The sequence below is a fragment of the Dunckerocampus dactyliophorus genome, chromosome 14 (assembly GCF_027744805.1).
Source record: "Dunckerocampus dactyliophorus isolate RoL2022-P2 chromosome 14, RoL_Ddac_1.1, whole genome shotgun sequence".
NCBI lineage: Eukaryota > Metazoa > Chordata > Actinopteri > Syngnathiformes > Syngnathidae > Dunckerocampus > Dunckerocampus dactyliophorus.
Genome location: NC_072832.1, coordinates 15,054,396 through 15,071,169, shown reverse-complemented (window position 1 = coordinate 15,071,169; position 16,774 = coordinate 15,054,396). Strand labels below are relative to the sequence as shown.

Here is a 16,774-nt window from a genome sequence, read left to right as displayed (position 1 = left end):
TGAGCTCCATATGGTTCAGCGAGTCCACTAACTGGAGGAGAGGATGCCCTCAATGAACTCCTGTCGCGTCACTTTGCCATCCTGATCTTTGTCGATGCGCCGGAAGAAGTCCATGACGCGAGACTTTTTGTGGTTCATCCAGCGCATGTAGCGCTTCCGCCACACGTCAAAATCAAAGTTGGCAAACTCTTTCAGCTGGACAGCAAAAGGAAACGTGTGAGAAAATGGCCATAGGACAGCATATTTTGATGAAATCCCGCACCAAAAACATGATAGTGAACCTCATTACCTCCTCCAATCTGTCCAAAGCATCGTTGAGTTTCCTCCTCCTGTCCAGAGCCAGCAGCCACACGTGCTGCCACTTACTGACCAGCAGGTTGACCCGTGGGTTCTTGGTTTCAACCGGAGCTTGTGTCGCTGACACATACATGGTTTGTGTGGGAGAACGTTTTCCTGGAAGAAACATGGACAAAAACCTTCAAAAGCGGATAGGAAGTATTTTGACACGTTGTAATACGTTAGAAATGACATCACTCCAGGTGTCGCAGTGGACACAATGAGGATGTTGAGTCACCCAGCAGTGACTCATCACTTGCCAGATGGCTTAGGTTTTCGCTTTGCAAGGTCTAATTGTGGGATACGTACTTCCAGCTCTTCCTTTGTCCAGCACAGGGATCTGAGAGTGGATTTGAGGTTCCACAGCAGCCTTCCTCTTGTGTGTCTTTGTGATTTTGTCAACATCTGGTTGCTTCCTGGTCATTTCCTCCATGAACACCTGCAGGGCGCGGAAACAAGAATGCTCATAGTTAAGTTAGGTATTACCATACATATTTACATATTTAGATAAGACAACAAATGACTGTAGGATGACCCCTGTTTTTTGAAGACAAAATGTTTTAAATATCAGTATCCATATCATATTTCTTCATTTCTTTCAGTTGTAATGATTTTGCTTCATTGATCACTATTACCTTAAAATTAGCATCATAACTGCTCCCCTGCTAACTTTCCCAACATGTGAGGCTCCATATAGCTAGGTCACTGGTGTGTGTGAGTGGCAAGAAGAAAAGCTGTACTTACTTTGGCATCTTCTGGCACCACCTGTTGGTGCGCATATATAAACCTCTCGACCCCAAAATACCATCTTATATTTAGGTGTGTCATTTGCTGTTTGTTTGGTTGGCTAGTTAGTAGGATTACGAAGAAAAAAAAATCAAACCATTTTCCATGAAAATATGTGGATGCGTTGGGCATGGGCCAAGTGACAATCAATGTGTGCATTACTTTGAGCTTTTTACGCCACTATTACTTGTACATGAAAGGACCCCTATCCTTTAGTAACATACCACTTTAAACACCTTCTATCTCAGGGGTGACCAAAGTGCGGCCCGGGGGCCATTTGCAGCCTGTGACTCATTTAATATCGGCCCGCAGCACATAGTAAAAATAAAATTCAACACTAACACTCAACAAAACGCTTTGGCTTTTAATATATGTATTTTTTTTCTTTTAGCCTTTTTGTGAAATAACATGTTTAAAAAAGAGATCCAAGTGGCCCCCTGCATCCTTGGATTTTTTTGTTTTGCGGCCCTCGATGGAAAATTTGGACCCACCTGTTCTAACTAATAAACGTAATACAGTGTTCCCTCGCTCTATCGCGGTTCACCTTTCGTTTTTTTTTTTTTTTTTAAGTGCTTCTTTTTTTTTATTACGGCATATGAACGCTGTTACAGGCCGAGCCTGACATTTTAAGAAGAACTGCATTGTGGGAAGTGCAGTGTCTATCTTTTCCCTCTCTCGTCCGTCTGCACCATTGTTTTCTGCGTCCTGATTGGCTGTAGACCATGTCAATCAATCTCCTTGTGCCGTCCTGCCAATTCTCCTCCTGTCATCGCTAGCTTGCCTGTTTGCTAGCTTGCCTGTTTGCTAGCTTGTAAATGAATCTTCGGTTCGTCTGCAGCAATATGTTTTAACAAAGATATAAAAACGCTACAGTACAGCGGAACGGCGCCAGGACGAAAAGAGCACGGTCACAGGAGTGAAATATGCCTGAGTAACCTAATAATTTCTTGTGTTGATCACTAAGCGTGATCATTAAAATTCAAATGAAGGTTTGAACTTTTTTTTAGAGTGTTTAAACAAGAGAGAAATGTGATAAATAAAATGTTATTGCCTGTCTGAGAAAAGTGTATAAAGTGTATGGTGAGGGGTTTTAGGGCCTTAAAATATACAGTATATAATAATTGTGAAAAAAATTAAGTTGGCTACTTCGCGGATTTCACGTATTGAGGGCTATTTTGGGAACCTATCCCCCGTGAGGGAACGAGGGAACACTATATACATTATTTAAAAAAAAATGCACACTCAAATATCGAAGTTGAATTCCCTTACCTGGTGTTCTGCTATAAGGCTTTTGATCTCTTGGATCTCCTGTGGAAGGGTTTCCTTGTCTTTGTCACTCAGGTTGGACTCGGCCCACTGCAGCCAAGTCAGCAGATTCTCCAGCAGATCCTGAGTGGCTAACAACTCACTCAGAGCTGCAGCCAGGCGCTGCTGGTGTTGCCTGGCCCAGGCTTGCACCTGGAGTCAAAACATGGAGCTAATGACTCAGAACTCCTTGTGTGGCACTAACATCAAAAAAGTATTCAATTGAAGGTTGTTCATTAAGTAGGACATTGTTATAGACGATCATTTACCTCTTCAAACCGGGCTTTAATGATTGTGTTCCAGTGCTTGATGGTTGTGATGGAGTCAGGATGGCAGATGCTCAGAATAGCCTCCCCCATACTGGTGGCTTTATTCAGAGCCACTCGCTTTTCCTCCAGTTTCTTCATGAACTCCTTCAAAAACAACAGAAACCACTTTAGGTATTCAACCTAACACAAAGCCTGCTCATTTTAAATACTTCACAAACAAAACAAACTATAAAAAAACTATACAAACAAAAAACTATACAGTAAAGTAGAACTGCTACCATGGCAAATCCAAAAGCTAAGCAGCGCTGCGGTGCTGTTGGATGCACCGACTGTCACATATCATGATATCACCTCTCAGCTACAGAGTGGATTGTTTTTATTTACAATTGTTAACCATTCCTGTTTGGACTCGAGACCCTCCGGATTATCTTGCTTGCATAATAAAAATAAACCTGAAGAATTGCATAATAATCTTGTTGGTTCGATTAATAGAGTAATCGGTTCGGCCCTGGACAAACCAAATCAATATGAACCAAACCCAACCAGTTAGTGGTTGGTCTGCAACAGCATAGAGGCAAAAATGTTGATCATTGTTTTCCAAAGTAAAAGGTGATGTGTGTAAATATCTTGTTTTGCCTAAAACATAAAGGTGATAGGTCTGCTTTCACGGATGACTAAGGAAATTTAAAACATTTTCAAATTTGAGAGGCTGAAATCAGAGGATATTTACATTCTTAAATTAAAAAAAAAACATTAATCGAAAACCAAAATAGTTGTCAATTAATAATAATCCATGTCAATTAATAATAATCCATGAATCATAAAGTCATTGTTGCAGCTCTTCATAATATGTCTCCTTGAATGCAAACAAATCAGAAAGTCTTGCCTTGTGCTGGTCAATCAACGCACGCAGTGCCTCCTCATCATCAGGCAGGCTGCCATGGAAACGCAAACTCTGCTCGGCTTCAGCCAGCCACTCCAGGAGGATGTGAACGGTGGAGTGAAACTCCTCAGCCTGGCACAGGGCCTGCTCCAGACGTGCCTGCTTGGACACCGAGAGGTTACACACCGTCTCCCAGCGGGTGCTCAGCTCCTGCATTTGGACTTTGACCCAAGAGGAGTCATCGTGACTGCTGTCGATCAGCTCCCTGGCTGAGCGTTTGAGGGCCTGGACGCTCACGGTCCTCTTTCCCAGTTCCTTCTGGAAGACCTGCAGAGGATCATTGGTGAAAGTAGGCCACAGTTAGACATGGAAACACAAAAACATTTGAGAAATTCAATCATATTTTTTCCCATATAATGTTTACCCTCAACCAATCAAGCATTAAACACACACAGTTGTCTTTTCTGCACTATGAAGGCATAAATTAAACTTTTTTTTTCAGTAGAGTGCTAGCTGATGCAACAAAAAGTCATTTGTTGTGTTGCTTTTTTTCTTGACATAGTGCCATTGGAGCACAAAGGCATCTGGCTGAACATGGCTGAAAGGAGCATTTAGGCCCTCAACGCCAAGCCTGTTTATTGGTCTGTCGTCTATATTATGTCGTAAGTGTCCTTTGTTTTCAATCGTGATACATGAAAATGCATATTTGCTTTTGAAAGTGCAAATTAATGAGAAAGAAAGAAGTGACTTTGGACCTTGTGGTTGTCTATCAGGTTCAGAATCAGGTCGATGTCTCCGTGAACTGGCTGGTCCTCAGCCAGCTGAGGCTCCACTCTGTACAGCCAGTCAATGAGAGCCTGCAGAGCATCTGTGAACTGGCCGGAGAACAGCAGAGCCTCCTCCAGCTTATTTTGCCTGCAGGGACATGCACTTTGTTATCAACACGACGCCACGTTTTGCAAACAATCTCAACTGAATCTTTCAATGTAAAAAAAAGGACAAATATAAATCAATTGAAAGTGAAACTAGAGAGAGAACATGTCCTTACCTCTCTATGGACTTGCCACAAACTGTGTCCCATTTATCCCTCAGCTCACTCAGCATGTCGTCCAGTTTCTGATTATCATCCTGAAGCGAGGTCTTGTCCTTGAGTGCGCGCCCAGTTCGTGTGGTAGTGTCATATACTGAGTGCTTACTGCCCAAAGCCTTCTGGAACTCCTGTATATGACAAAATCCATGCTGCTATAGTACACACAATGGAGGTACTTTTGTATATTACATATATTGCTATCTGGCCTGCTAACTAACTACACAGGACATGCTTGGGGTTACAGTGGGGCTGCTGAGAGGATTTTCTTCTTAACACAGAAAGAAAATAATATCAAATAGTATCTTAATCTATGTGTGTGTATTCTGATTAGGAACACGACATTCTGCATGGGAAACAAAAAATGGGTCAAAACTCAAGAGCCACAGCTCCAAAGAGATTAAAAGTATCCCAAAGCACAGCCACCCCAAATACATTTGCTCTATCCCAGTATTATGACAGGATTAACACAATCTACCCGCACACGACCGCAGAGAGAGGATTAGGTAGCCTGCGATGCAATCAAAAGCGTGACTAATGTATGTACTATTCTGTAATTCATCTGAATAGGTTTTACTGGGGGGCCGTTCTGCGTTCTGAGTAAATCCACACACAGATGCGGCCTGTTAAACAGCCATGTCATTATTTACATGCCTGAATTATACACTCACTCAAGGGCTTCAAGTGCACAAAAGAAGGCTTCTAGGTTCTTGCTGTTAGTACTCACCTTGTGTTGCGACAGCTGTTTCTTGATTTTGTCTGGTTCGTTGGCGATTTCCACCTCAGAGTCCAGAGTCTTCTCCGATTCGTCCAGCCACTCCATCAGTTTATTCCAGTTTTCATGGAACTAATGAAGCACGAAGACAGGGACACGATGAAGAGGATAGCAGGAACATGTATGAGTTATCACAATTTCTGACGAATTAAGCTGTTTCGGATAGGACAAGGGTTGGGCATCGTTTGATTTTGAACGATTCCGGTTCCCATTCTGATTCCTCGTTTGGATTCCGGTTCATAATGATTCTCGATTCCAATGCTTTCAAAAGGCAGGGTCATCAAACACCCAAAAACACCGTACCCCTGCGCACTGTCGCCTGTGTGTTCATGTTAATGTGACGGAGACACTCGCATCTTCTTGCGCTGTGAAACACATACATAAACAAGATGGCCGCGGTGCTCCGTTGCGGAAGTACAGTAGATGCGAGCGTCGTCGTCACATACACATGAACGCACGGGCAACAGTGCGCAGGAATACGATGGGAGACAAATATATAACGCCAAGCGTTTTGTGAGGTAATTTTTTTTTTTTAGAGAAGGCATTTTTGTGATGAAAATGTATTAATCTTTTGAAAAGCCAACGTCTTAATTGTCCCCAGCAACTAAGTAGAACTACGTTCTTCATCACGGAAATCTGACCAGAACTGGACTTAGGAGACCAAATAGGGGGGTAAGTCTCTGTTATTGGTCTACAATGCTGATGTGGATGTCATACAACTTCATGACAAAAAAAATCAAACTATCCCTTTAAATATGCTCCTTGCCTCATTAAGGCTGTAAAGTTAATCTAAAAAAGTTTCCCAATAATAGAACTTGTACCAACAGTGAAACAAAGCCCATTTGACTAATTGGCCTAATGCCAGTAAAACCCACAATAAATGTGTTGATAATAAACATATACCACCCTCATGTCGTCTGGATGCCTGCAAGTACCTGTTTGGCTCTCTTCCTGGCCTCGTCCAGCACACGACCTCGCTCCACGGAGCGCTGCACCAGCTTCTCCCAGCGGCCTTGCACGCTGAGCAGCAGGTTCTTAATCAGAACCACATCCTGTTTCTGGCTGAAGTACTTCAAATGAGTGCCGGTCTTGTCTAGCTCGATGATGTGATCCCTGTGAGAGTTGACCTCAGTCACAAACATCTGAAGACAAGAGACAGGAGACAAGACTAAATGAGGTGTTGAATTTGTGACATTACTATATATACAATAGCATTCAGAAATTGTCTCACCAATAAATGTTTCTACGGCATGTAACAAGGTCATATTACCTTATGCTCATCAATCTGAAACAGGATGGTTTCCAGGATGAGCGAGGCAGGTGTCACCATGTTGAGCGTCTGCTCCGCTTGAGTCAGCCAGTTGATGAACTCCTGCAGAGAGTTGTGGAAATCTGTCGCTAGCGTCAATGCCTCCTCCAGTTTCACCTGTGAACATAAAACATAGTCATGGTCCACATACCAGCTGTGACATCAGCCAGAATCCCTTCAACATATATATAGTTACTGCTGTAGCATAAAGACCCTCATGGTAAACACAAGCCTTATCTAAAGAGGAAGTGAATATCTCTGTAGAGGCAAACGGTGAAGCAGATTCTGAATGATGGATCATTAATTGGATGAGGAGAAAAACATCCGTTGGGTCACATGCTCATCACTCGGCCATTACCAGCTCATCACATTACCAGCCTGATGTTTTTTTTTTTTAATTCTGCATCTCTCTCATATGTCAGTAGAAGTGCTAAAAGTTATCAGTTCGGTTCTTTTTTATATTATTGGCACACTGTCGGGCTGCAGAAGGCAATGTGATTCTGGGAACAGGACCAAAGTAAAGCGGGAGCAGAATGTTTCAGTGAGAGGGCCAGGCCATATTTGTAGAGCGACAGAGACGTTTTGGCTTTTTAAAGCCATAGCTTTATCTATTATAAGCAAAAAAAAAAAAAAAAAAAAACGAAAAAAGAAGAAAGAACAAGTAAAAACATCTGTTTAGTCCTTTTATTGGTCATTGCTTATTATTATCTTTCACAAAATCACAAAAATAATGAAATTATAATAAAACAACAACAATTATTATTTCTTTTATTACTGTTAGTAAAATAGTTACTGTTCTAATATTTTATTTATGTTTCTTTGTACATGCCATTTTACACAATTACGGTAATTCCACTAATTTAGCAATAAAAAAGATTGTAGAAAAAATAATAGCAAACAAATGAATAATGATATAAATAATAGTACAATAATATAATATGATAATGCGTTACTTTATTTTTCTAACATTAATTTTTTTCATATTTCTACAATATTTTTATTTGCTGATACAGCTTCCTACCGAAGTCTGAACACATCCTACATCAGGGGTCTCAAACTCGCCGCCCAGTCACACTTTGCGACCCGTGACTTGTCTTCAAAGATTACGGGAATGCGGCCTGCGAGGTCTGAGACAAGCCAATGTGACTCGTAGGACACACACACAAGCCTACACAACTAAAAGTGAGTGAGTCACGTAAAAAAATGGTAAAAAATTCCAGCCATTTTCATTTTCTCTTGTCTTCATGAGGGTCACGGGTAAGCCGGAGCCGATCCCAGCTGAATGCAGCAAAATATAAACTATGAAATTATTTATTTGTTTATTTGATTCACCCTATCGCCGTATCAAGGTATTGATATCGTGGGGTACACTGACTACTCCCAATATCTGATGTGGCCCGGCCTGACACAGACTCTAACTCCAGCGGCCCCCAGGTAAACTGACTTTGAGACCCCTGCACTACATTATGTCGTTATTTTTATTTAATTTTCTACTTGTATGGGTTATTATTTTTATTTTATGCCACATTTAGTTCTTGCATCATTTTCACTTTTAACCCAGCCATCTCCTTTGGTATTTTATTACATATGTATGCTGTCTGTGGGGCCGCACGGTGGCCGAGTGGTTGGCATGTTGGCCACACAGTCAGGATCTCTGTGTGGAGTTTGCATGTTCTCCCCGTGCGTGGGCTTTCTCCGGGCACTCCGGTTTCCTCCCACAAATATGCTTTTACTTGCCTTTTAGAACATTACAAGGGACGTGAAAAATGTTTTGTCATTCTTTTGCATATATAAACAAGACCTCAGTGAGGGATTAATACCTTCCTTTCAGCAACTTTGGCCTGTGCTGCTTCCCATTTGTCCTTCAGGTTGGCGAGGTCCTGCTCTGCGTTGCTGTCGGGACCCTCAGGGGTTAGGGCAAGCAGCTGTTGACCTTTGGCGAGCAGCTTCTGGTACAGCTCGTCCTTTACTTCAAAAGTAGAACACAACTCCTGCAAGGTGACATGATGCAACCGTTAGAAATAATGTGTGTTTAAAGTCAGTAGTGTGAAGTAAAAAAAGAATCACCATGTTCCCACAAACATTTAAACAGAATGTTTCTGCTTTGATAAGTAATTGTAATGCTGCTTCCTTTCAGTGAAGTAAGTGGAGGATAAATGGATGCAAAACATTCCGAAAGTCTTGTTTTGTCTGTCATTTTGTGCACGGGCAAACAAACACTGTCATTTAATTTCCACACTTAAGAAAAAAAAACAAAAAAAAAAACCAACAACAACACAGAAAAGACACGGCCCATCTCCTCATGGGCCGGCCATCTGCATGTGTACACCCTCTCGCATTGTTAAACACGTACCAGATGGGCGTTAAGCTGCTCGCGCGCCGTGTCTGGTAAGCCTCCCACAGCCTTTGATGCCAACAGCTGACGTTCTGTGTCTTTCAGCCATTGCAGCATATCTTCCACTTCACCATGGAAACCCTGAGCCTGCAACACAATACAAGCTGAGTCAGACAAAAGGTGTCTCACTCACTCACACACACACCCACACACACACACGTTGTTTGGAGCCTCCGAGGGGAGAGGTTCCTATTTCTTGGATTCATTCATTTCGCTAGAAAAGTGGCTGTGACATATTTAGTTGCACATGTGATTGATTATGCCCTGCGACTGACTGGCGACCAGTCCAGGGTGTACCCCACCAATGATATTCTGCAACCAAAGCAATGTTAAATGTTTCCATTTTACTCAGGCATAACTTTTAAAAAAATAATAACACCAAAATATGTTTCTCCTCCTTCTTCTTCTCCTCTTCTTCTTATACCTGTAGAAGAGCAGCTTCCAACTGGTGCTTCCTGTGTTCCGTCTTCTCCAGGATGGCTTTCCAGCGCTGGTTGAGGTTCTCCAGTTTACTACTGAGACATGAGGCTTCCTCTCCAGCACTGGATTGTACCAGCTCATTCCCTGCTTTGTTCACCGTCTCAACTGTCGATTTGTGAGCCAATACGTCAATTTGGAGAACCTGAGGAGATAACAACGGTAGGGAATTAACGCCTACATTCAGATTGTATAACATATTACAGTACAGAGCATGTACTATATCAGTAAAGAATAGGGATGTAAAGGTACACAGTTCGGTCTGCCCTGCACGGGACAACCTGATGGACCAGCGGACGTCGAGGTGCAGTGCGCCTTTACTGGACACTTTCTTAATAGCTGCAGCTATTAACTCTGCATTTCAAGTGAGGAACTTTATTAAAAATAAAATAATCATCACCCTGTTCAAACTCTTACTGTTGCACTTGCACCCATTACATCTACTATACTAATTTGCTTTGTCAACTATAACACGAGGCTTATATAGCTTATAGTAAAATACACTGACCACCAATGGATTGGTTTTAGCATCTTTAAGGTACACGTCTAAGTAGCCCCCATTGCCTTCAAGTTTTGTGTATGTTATTTATTTGAGAATTGTACTTATTTGAGAATTACCTGCCAGTTGACTGCAATTTCATTGTCATGCTTCATTAAAAACATTTAATGATATGAATAAATAATAAAGAGAGAATTTGGGGAGAAAACAGTCTTTACGCACTAAAAACATACCAAAACCGGACTAAAAACAACCCAAGGTACGGACATTACTGTAGGTTACCTGTATCGTTGCACCCCTAGTAAAGAAAGATAAATCTCACATGATGCTTGGCCAGTTCGATCTCAATGGCTTTGGGGTCTCCACCGGCCTTTCTCTGCTCATTAAGCAGGTCCTCAGTGTGGCTCATCCAGGCCAGCAGCTCATCCAGTGCATGCTGGAACTGGCCCAGTGCAAGAAGGCCTCCCTCCAGTTTGTGCTAAAGTAAACACATGAGGATGATGCACAGAGAGAAAGACCAGCACCACAATCTTTTTATTTTCTAAAGTTTTGTTTGTACCTGTCGGCTGATAATCTTCTCATCCAGGTTATCCCAGAGCATCTTGAGCTCGGACATGGGCTCCTGGATGGTGCAGCGATCTGCCTCCTCTGTCACCTTCTTCAGTAGGAGGCCGGCCTGGTGGTTCAGACGCTCCATCTCAATCTGAAGCTGGTATGCTTCGACTTTGAACTCCTAACACGCAGAATACCAAAGTTAAAATTCACAGTATATTATAAATGCTCCAATTGACGCATCTATTCAATGAACCCCAGTCTCGTACAGTATTGTTTCCAAATAATCACTTTTTTTAAGTGTAGGTTGGAGCCAAAATTGAATGAATGACCATGTGGTCACGGAGAGAGAATGTTTCCATTCCCACTTTCTCATGCACTCTAAATAATGCCTCTCTGCTTCGAAATGTTTTCTTTACATTTTAGGTAAATAAACACCTTGGCTAAAATATAACAAAAATAAGGAAGGGTGATGGAGATAGACAAAAACAAACTGATTAATGTTATCTGCCTGTGTTCTGTTACTACACTTCACTATGGATGTGCATTCCGAACTGTACCTTGAGCTCGGCAATCTGCTGCTTGACAGTTTCCAGGTCTGTGCCCACAGGTGACATGGAGTCCAGTTTGCTGTCCAGGATATCCACCCAGTCAAACATGCCCTGTGTGCGAGGTAAAAGTGCTAATTGTTAATGGGAGACAAAAAAAGCTTCGCACACATCTAACATTTTGCTAAAAGCACTATATTTTATTCAAACTGTTTAAAAACAAATGATCCAAATGCATATGGAAATGGATAAAATAAATAAAAACACTCGATAAAACGCAATAAAAATGATCAAATAAACCCCATGTTGTCATTTTAGAGGATTGTAAAAAGTTTTTACGCTTTGTCAAATCAAAGCAGCAGTGCGGAAGGACACTTAATTCATGCGGGTCACAGTTTGATCCAAATATAGCAGAGCAGCATGGGTGGTTTTGCGCTTAATTGGACCCTCATAAAACAGTTGTATCACTGCTGCTGACTGTGATAAATGACATTATAACCTGTGGTTTTAACCAAAGCCTTGAAAACAGTCTGCTTCTTTGAGTGTGTTAACATGGATTATTCCAATTGTTATGCACAAAAACAAGGACAACTTTTGTCTCTTCTTTTGAAAACATTTAAAACATGGGAGGTCATAGACATGTGGACATGTTTTGGATTTCTTTCACGCAATCCAATACTCAATAATAGTTTCAGCTCAATAAATTCATACATTTGTTTTCAAAGAAAATAACATTTTTGTCCCTTAAATACTATTCTAAGAACTAAATATGAATACGTTCCACAATCATTTGCGGTCTGTGTTTTACACACAAAAATCTTTTTGACAATGGATGCACGACTTTAATTTCCATGCATGCGGACGGGATACAAGCCTGACAATTTATGATTACTTCAGTTTATGGTTTTATAGAGAATAAAGTAGCAAACAACATACCTGCAAGCCGTCCTGGAATTGCACTGCAGCCTGCATGGCCTCCTCCAGCCTCTCAACTCTTTCTTTCCACGTCTTATTGAGATTTTCCCATGCTGAGTTCACCTGAAGGTATAATTTCACTCACACAAGTCACATGCAGAATTCAACAATTTTATAATGAAAAAAGGGGGTTTTAATTTGTTACCTCATCAATACTCTTCTTAATCACAGGTTTGTCAGGTTCTCCACAGGCGGTCATGAGCTCAGCTCCCTGTGTCCGAACTGAATCCAGTTCCTCTTGAAGCCCATCAATCTCCTCCTTAAATCCCTATGTTGATAAAAAAGGACATGTTAAACCTGCAAAAGCTCTCTTGTTCTCATTTATGTAGCAAGTCTACCTCCACAAATTCCTGCTGCTGTTTGACAACAGAGGGATCCACTCCAGGCTCCTCTAGCTCCCTCAGAAGGTCCTGGCTGTCCTTGATGGTGACAATCAAAGCGCAGTGATCACACCAGAACCTTTCAGCGAGGTCCATCACATCCAAAAGCTTGGCCTCCCGCTCCTCCAGCAAGGCTTGGATGTCCGTCCACAGGAAGACCATCTGGTCCAGTTTGTCTTGTACAGCTTGTGGGGAAAAAAAGACCATCAATTCAGAGGCAATATCCACATATCCACACTATGACTATATTAGTATACCTTTGGCAGATAAGTCCCTGTCTGCACCTTCTGACCGTGCAATCATCTCTTCGCCTCGTTGCTTCAGGGTCTCATAGGAAGGCTGCAATTTCTCCAGGTCCATGCTGACACATTTATTTTCCGTTATCTGCTCCTTGATTTTTTCCACTTCCACTGAGATGGAGGGAGGCTGGCGCAGGCGCTCCGCAATCCGCTCCAGAGATTCCAGCATGGGGTCGATTTTATCATGGAACTGGGGTGGAACAACGAAAGAGTTTGTTTCAGGCATTCAAGTAGTCAACATCAAATATGAAACACTGGAAAAACTGACTTTTTAATTGCTTACATGAACATATTTGGGTCTCTGGAGTGCCTCCCCAACCATCAAGTGTGAAATTCCACAGCCAAGTCATTTGATGTCAAAATGTGTCTCCAAGCCAAACGTTTAAATTTAAATTTTGGCCCTATTTATAATTTACACGAGACTGCCCTCACACAGAGTTTCTCTGCCCCTGAGCAAAAATACGCCATTCTCTTTTCTCTCAAGTGACTACACAGAACTACAATCAGGTGTACACCAACAGCTGGATATTGGATGCACTGACTGTCACATAACATCATCTCCCAGGCACAGAGGACATTAAAAAAGTGGGTCATTTGCCCCAGACAGAACAGCCCTCCAAAATCAGCTGCTCTGAACAAGGCTGTTCAGAGGTTGTTTAAAGTGTACTGTCATTCTTGATCCTTGGGGTATTTTGATTGAACTGTTTGCATAATTAGCTCCTTTTCAATAAATTAACTGAGAAACAAAAAACTTCTCTTCACCTGAGTGGATTTAGAGATGGCCTCGTCCAAGTTAGCAGCTCTCTGTTTGACATCAGCCTTCAGCTGGGTGTAAAGATGCTCAGCTGTCGTGTACTTCTCTCTAATGGGTATCCCTTCCTCTGGGCTTAGTTCCAATAACTGAGGCCCGGTCTTATTCATCTTGTCGATGTGCGGTTTGTGCTCGGCAATCAGCTCTCGCATTTGCTGTAGAGAGCATAAAGAAACATAAGCAACTGGCAAAGCTTCTCCATGAGGTTGATGACTGTAGCTTCTGTGTTTTCCTACCCTGAGTTCCTCTTGCTGCTGCTTCAGCGTGTCGTACTCGATGGCGGGCGGGGGCAGCTGGTTGAAGGTGCTCAGGGTCTCCTGAAGCCACGGTGACAGCTCTTCATAAGTTTCCCAGAACTGGCTTGCAAGAGACTGGGCTCTCTCTAGCTGCAGACAGCGCTCTGAGTTCAGCTGACTTACTGCACCGTACTTCTCTACTAGAGACTGGGTCTTGGCCTGACACAAAACAAGATCGTTATGAAGGCAGAAGACAGGAGACAAATATATACTACATCAGATATTTTTTCACCATTAACAGTTCTCTTTCCTCTGGCTTTTTGCTGCTCAAGATGGCCTTTCCTGTTTTTACTATCTCATCCACAGCATCTTTGTGCCTCATGATGTCCATAGAGAAGATCTGGAAAACATGGTAAAATTAGTTAGGCTAGGCTGAACAAACCAAACCAAACCACACACACTGACTCAGGCTGACCTTCTGTGCTTGGAGCTGGGCTGCGGTTTGATCTTGTCCCAGTCTGATCTCCCCCATGGACAACAGCTTCTTCTCAGCATCCGCAAGCCATGCCAGTTCCGAATCTGCTGCTTGCTCAAACTGGAAACGGAAAAAAACACATTTTAGGAGCCAAACAAAGGGAAAGCACTTCATTCGTTCAGTTCTCTGCCTCACCTGCTGCGACTTGAGTATGTCGGCGTTGATTCGGTCAACTTGCTGAGTGATGCTGTCACAGACAGCTCTGTAACGCTCATTGTCCTCTGTCACCAGCTTGTCCAGACCTTCTCGGGTGTGCCAGGGGATCAAATCCAGGAGTGAACTGCTCAACTCATTCAATGTGTCTATTACAGCTTTTTGGTCTTTGGTCTCCTTCAGCAAGCCCTGAACAAGAAAAGTACAAGTCACAGCAGGATGAATGAAAATGAAAAACATTGTCAAGATGTAATTATAATTACTATTCAATCATATATTAACATGGATTGCTATGACATGTAGACGGTATTATACAGTGGAACCCCCAAAAGTTGTAAAATTTGAGGTTCACACATAATTTTAGGTTAGGTTCCTTTATTAGTATCTCAAGTTTTTTTTGGACCCAGCAAGATCAACACAATCATTAACATACGACAAAAATAGGCAGATTATTTAAAATAACTACCGTATTAGTATTATTTAATACTTCTATACTTCCCCCAAACAAGGCTTTATGATGCCATCACACAAAAGAAGCAGTGGTAGCAGTGGAGATGTTTTGTTTATTTTTAACTTTAAGTTTCATTGATCTTTATTATACATCGCTTAATGCCTTTCTATGCTTGTATGACTGATCAATATGAAATCTTGAAATATAACAATTACTGACAATTGAAGGATGGTAACAGTTTAGTTTTTCACTGTATTTTGTCCCCACTTTATTTAAGTTGTATTATTAAGTGGTTGACTTCTCTCTATAGTTGTGTGATAGATAAAAAATGAAATGTTGAAATATTAATAAATAGATCACCAATAAACATTTAAAAGTGCTGTTTGTCACGGCACTAGCCTTCGAACATACAATAGCACGCCCTCTTCCTGCATATCCATGACTGCTAATTGTGGATAGCTTCTCTGAGACTGTGTGCATGTGTAGTGCACACTATGGGCATGTGCCTGGGCATGAGCCGTGACTGACAGCCATGACTGCCACTCCCCCCTTTTTGGGTCGTAAAACAAATCTCATTTAGTTAAACTCATAATTGTAAAGAATATATATTTTTTTGGATAACTGTTCTCTGAAACCACTATATGCTAACTGGTGGTGGCGCTCTGATACTTTTTTGGGTGTACCGGTAATATGATATTGATGTAATATGATGTAACTTTTTTCAACACTATTGTGGAATTTTTTTATTTTTTGTTTTATTTAGTAGTTAGTTAGTTTAATTTAATTGTTTTTGGATGTCTTACCTTTTGCATGTTTTGAGCTTGAGTGAGCTGCTGGCCGACTGGCTCCTGATCCACATAAGAAGTGACCTGAGCCTCTGCCTTCGCCAGCCAGGAGCTCAGTTCCTCGTGGGTATGCTGCACCTTGGCGGAGAGACTCAAAACACGCTCCAATGTGTTCAAAACATTGTCGCTCATAGAGGTGATCTCAGCGTACTTTGTTTTTATTCCATCCAGTTTGCCTTGGATAACAACCACCTCATCACCTGCAAACATAAATAAATAAAAAAGAAGGGTTTAATTTTGAACGGCTGAGAGCTTTTTTTCAGTAAAGGTAGACATGCCTGTTGTTTGCTTCAAAAGCTCCAACCCATTGAAGAGAGCCTGGTCAACATTCTTTTTCCTTAATTCAATATCACTTTGTAGAGCCTAAATGAAAAGGTACAATGTTAGACAGTGAAAGGAAACACATCCTTTTAGATAAAAAAAAGTAAAGAAACTACTGAGACATGATTGACTTCACAGAAAGGACAAAATGATGCCAGGCCTTGGGAGGAATGTGTACCCGTTGTTCTGCTGTCTGCTTTTCAAGGGTGTCTATTAAGTAGTCCTCCACGGACACTTCGCTCAGCCGTGCGTGCGCCTCGCTGAGCCAGTTCATGAGCGCCACCTCATCTTCCCCAAAGAGCTGGGCGTTGGCCAGGGCCTGCTGCAGCATCTCGGCTTTCCTCCTGCAGCGCTCCTGCAGCTCGATGTAAGCAGCCTGCGTGGCGTCCAACTTGGACTGAACAAAGTCCTTGTCGTCTACAGAGCTCACTGCTTTGAGCATCTGACCCAAACTGACGGCCTGAAACAGGTCTTTACTTCGATTCATAATCACCTCCTCTAAGGCCTGAGCGCAGGGGATGGGAAGCAAGGTGACACCAACAGAAAA

General features: G+C 42.0%; 1 protein-coding gene across 25 annotated transcripts in view; it reads right to left on the bottom strand.

The window, feature by feature from the left end:
* Nucleotides 1–16,774, bottom strand: part of dst (dystonin) — a 127,553-nt gene that overhangs the window by 11,481 nt on the left and 99,298 nt on the right. For 21 of the 25 annotated variants that reach the window (XM_054799098.1, XM_054799085.1, XM_054799075.1 and 18 more), the window contains 29 exons: nucleotides 16,406–16,732; nucleotides 16,185–16,269; nucleotides 15,865–16,106; nucleotides 14,593–14,799; nucleotides 14,398–14,517; nucleotides 14,215–14,322; nucleotides 13,923–14,141; nucleotides 13,638–13,841; nucleotides 12,834–13,065; nucleotides 12,535–12,761; nucleotides 12,342–12,464; nucleotides 12,158–12,259; nucleotides 11,234–11,335; nucleotides 10,681–10,854; nucleotides 10,444–10,599; nucleotides 9,570–9,767; nucleotides 9,104–9,232; nucleotides 8,571–8,741; nucleotides 6,712–6,867; nucleotides 6,377–6,583; nucleotides 5,394–5,513; nucleotides 4,628–4,797; nucleotides 4,335–4,494; nucleotides 3,583–3,906; nucleotides 2,697–2,840; nucleotides 2,392–2,580; nucleotides 646–775; nucleotides 290–453; nucleotides 33–195 (listed from right to left, as the gene is read on the bottom strand). In XM_054799098.1, the coding sequence (XP_054655073.1) occupies nucleotides 33–195; nucleotides 290–453; nucleotides 646–775; nucleotides 2,392–2,580; nucleotides 2,697–2,840; nucleotides 3,583–3,906; nucleotides 4,335–4,494; nucleotides 4,628–4,797; nucleotides 5,394–5,513; nucleotides 6,377–6,583; nucleotides 6,712–6,867; nucleotides 8,571–8,741; nucleotides 9,104–9,232; nucleotides 9,570–9,767; nucleotides 10,444–10,599; nucleotides 10,681–10,854; nucleotides 11,234–11,335; nucleotides 12,158–12,259; nucleotides 12,342–12,464; nucleotides 12,535–12,761; nucleotides 12,834–13,065; nucleotides 13,638–13,841; nucleotides 13,923–14,141; nucleotides 14,215–14,322; nucleotides 14,398–14,517; nucleotides 14,593–14,799; nucleotides 15,865–16,106; nucleotides 16,185–16,269; nucleotides 16,406–16,732 (5,053 nt within the window). The remainder of the gene's footprint in view (nucleotides 1–32; nucleotides 196–289; nucleotides 454–645; nucleotides 776–2,391; nucleotides 2,581–2,696; nucleotides 2,841–3,582; nucleotides 3,907–4,334; nucleotides 4,495–4,627; nucleotides 4,798–5,393; nucleotides 5,514–6,376; nucleotides 6,584–6,711; nucleotides 6,868–8,570; nucleotides 8,742–9,103; nucleotides 9,233–9,569; nucleotides 9,768–10,443; nucleotides 10,600–10,680; nucleotides 10,855–11,233; nucleotides 11,336–12,157; nucleotides 12,260–12,341; nucleotides 12,465–12,534; nucleotides 12,762–12,833; nucleotides 13,066–13,637; nucleotides 13,842–13,922; nucleotides 14,142–14,214; nucleotides 14,323–14,397; nucleotides 14,518–14,592; nucleotides 14,800–15,864; nucleotides 16,107–16,184; nucleotides 16,270–16,405; nucleotides 16,733–16,774) is intronic. The other 4 variants (XM_054799093.1, XM_054799102.1, XM_054799097.1 and 1 more) reach the window with 1 other exon arrangement.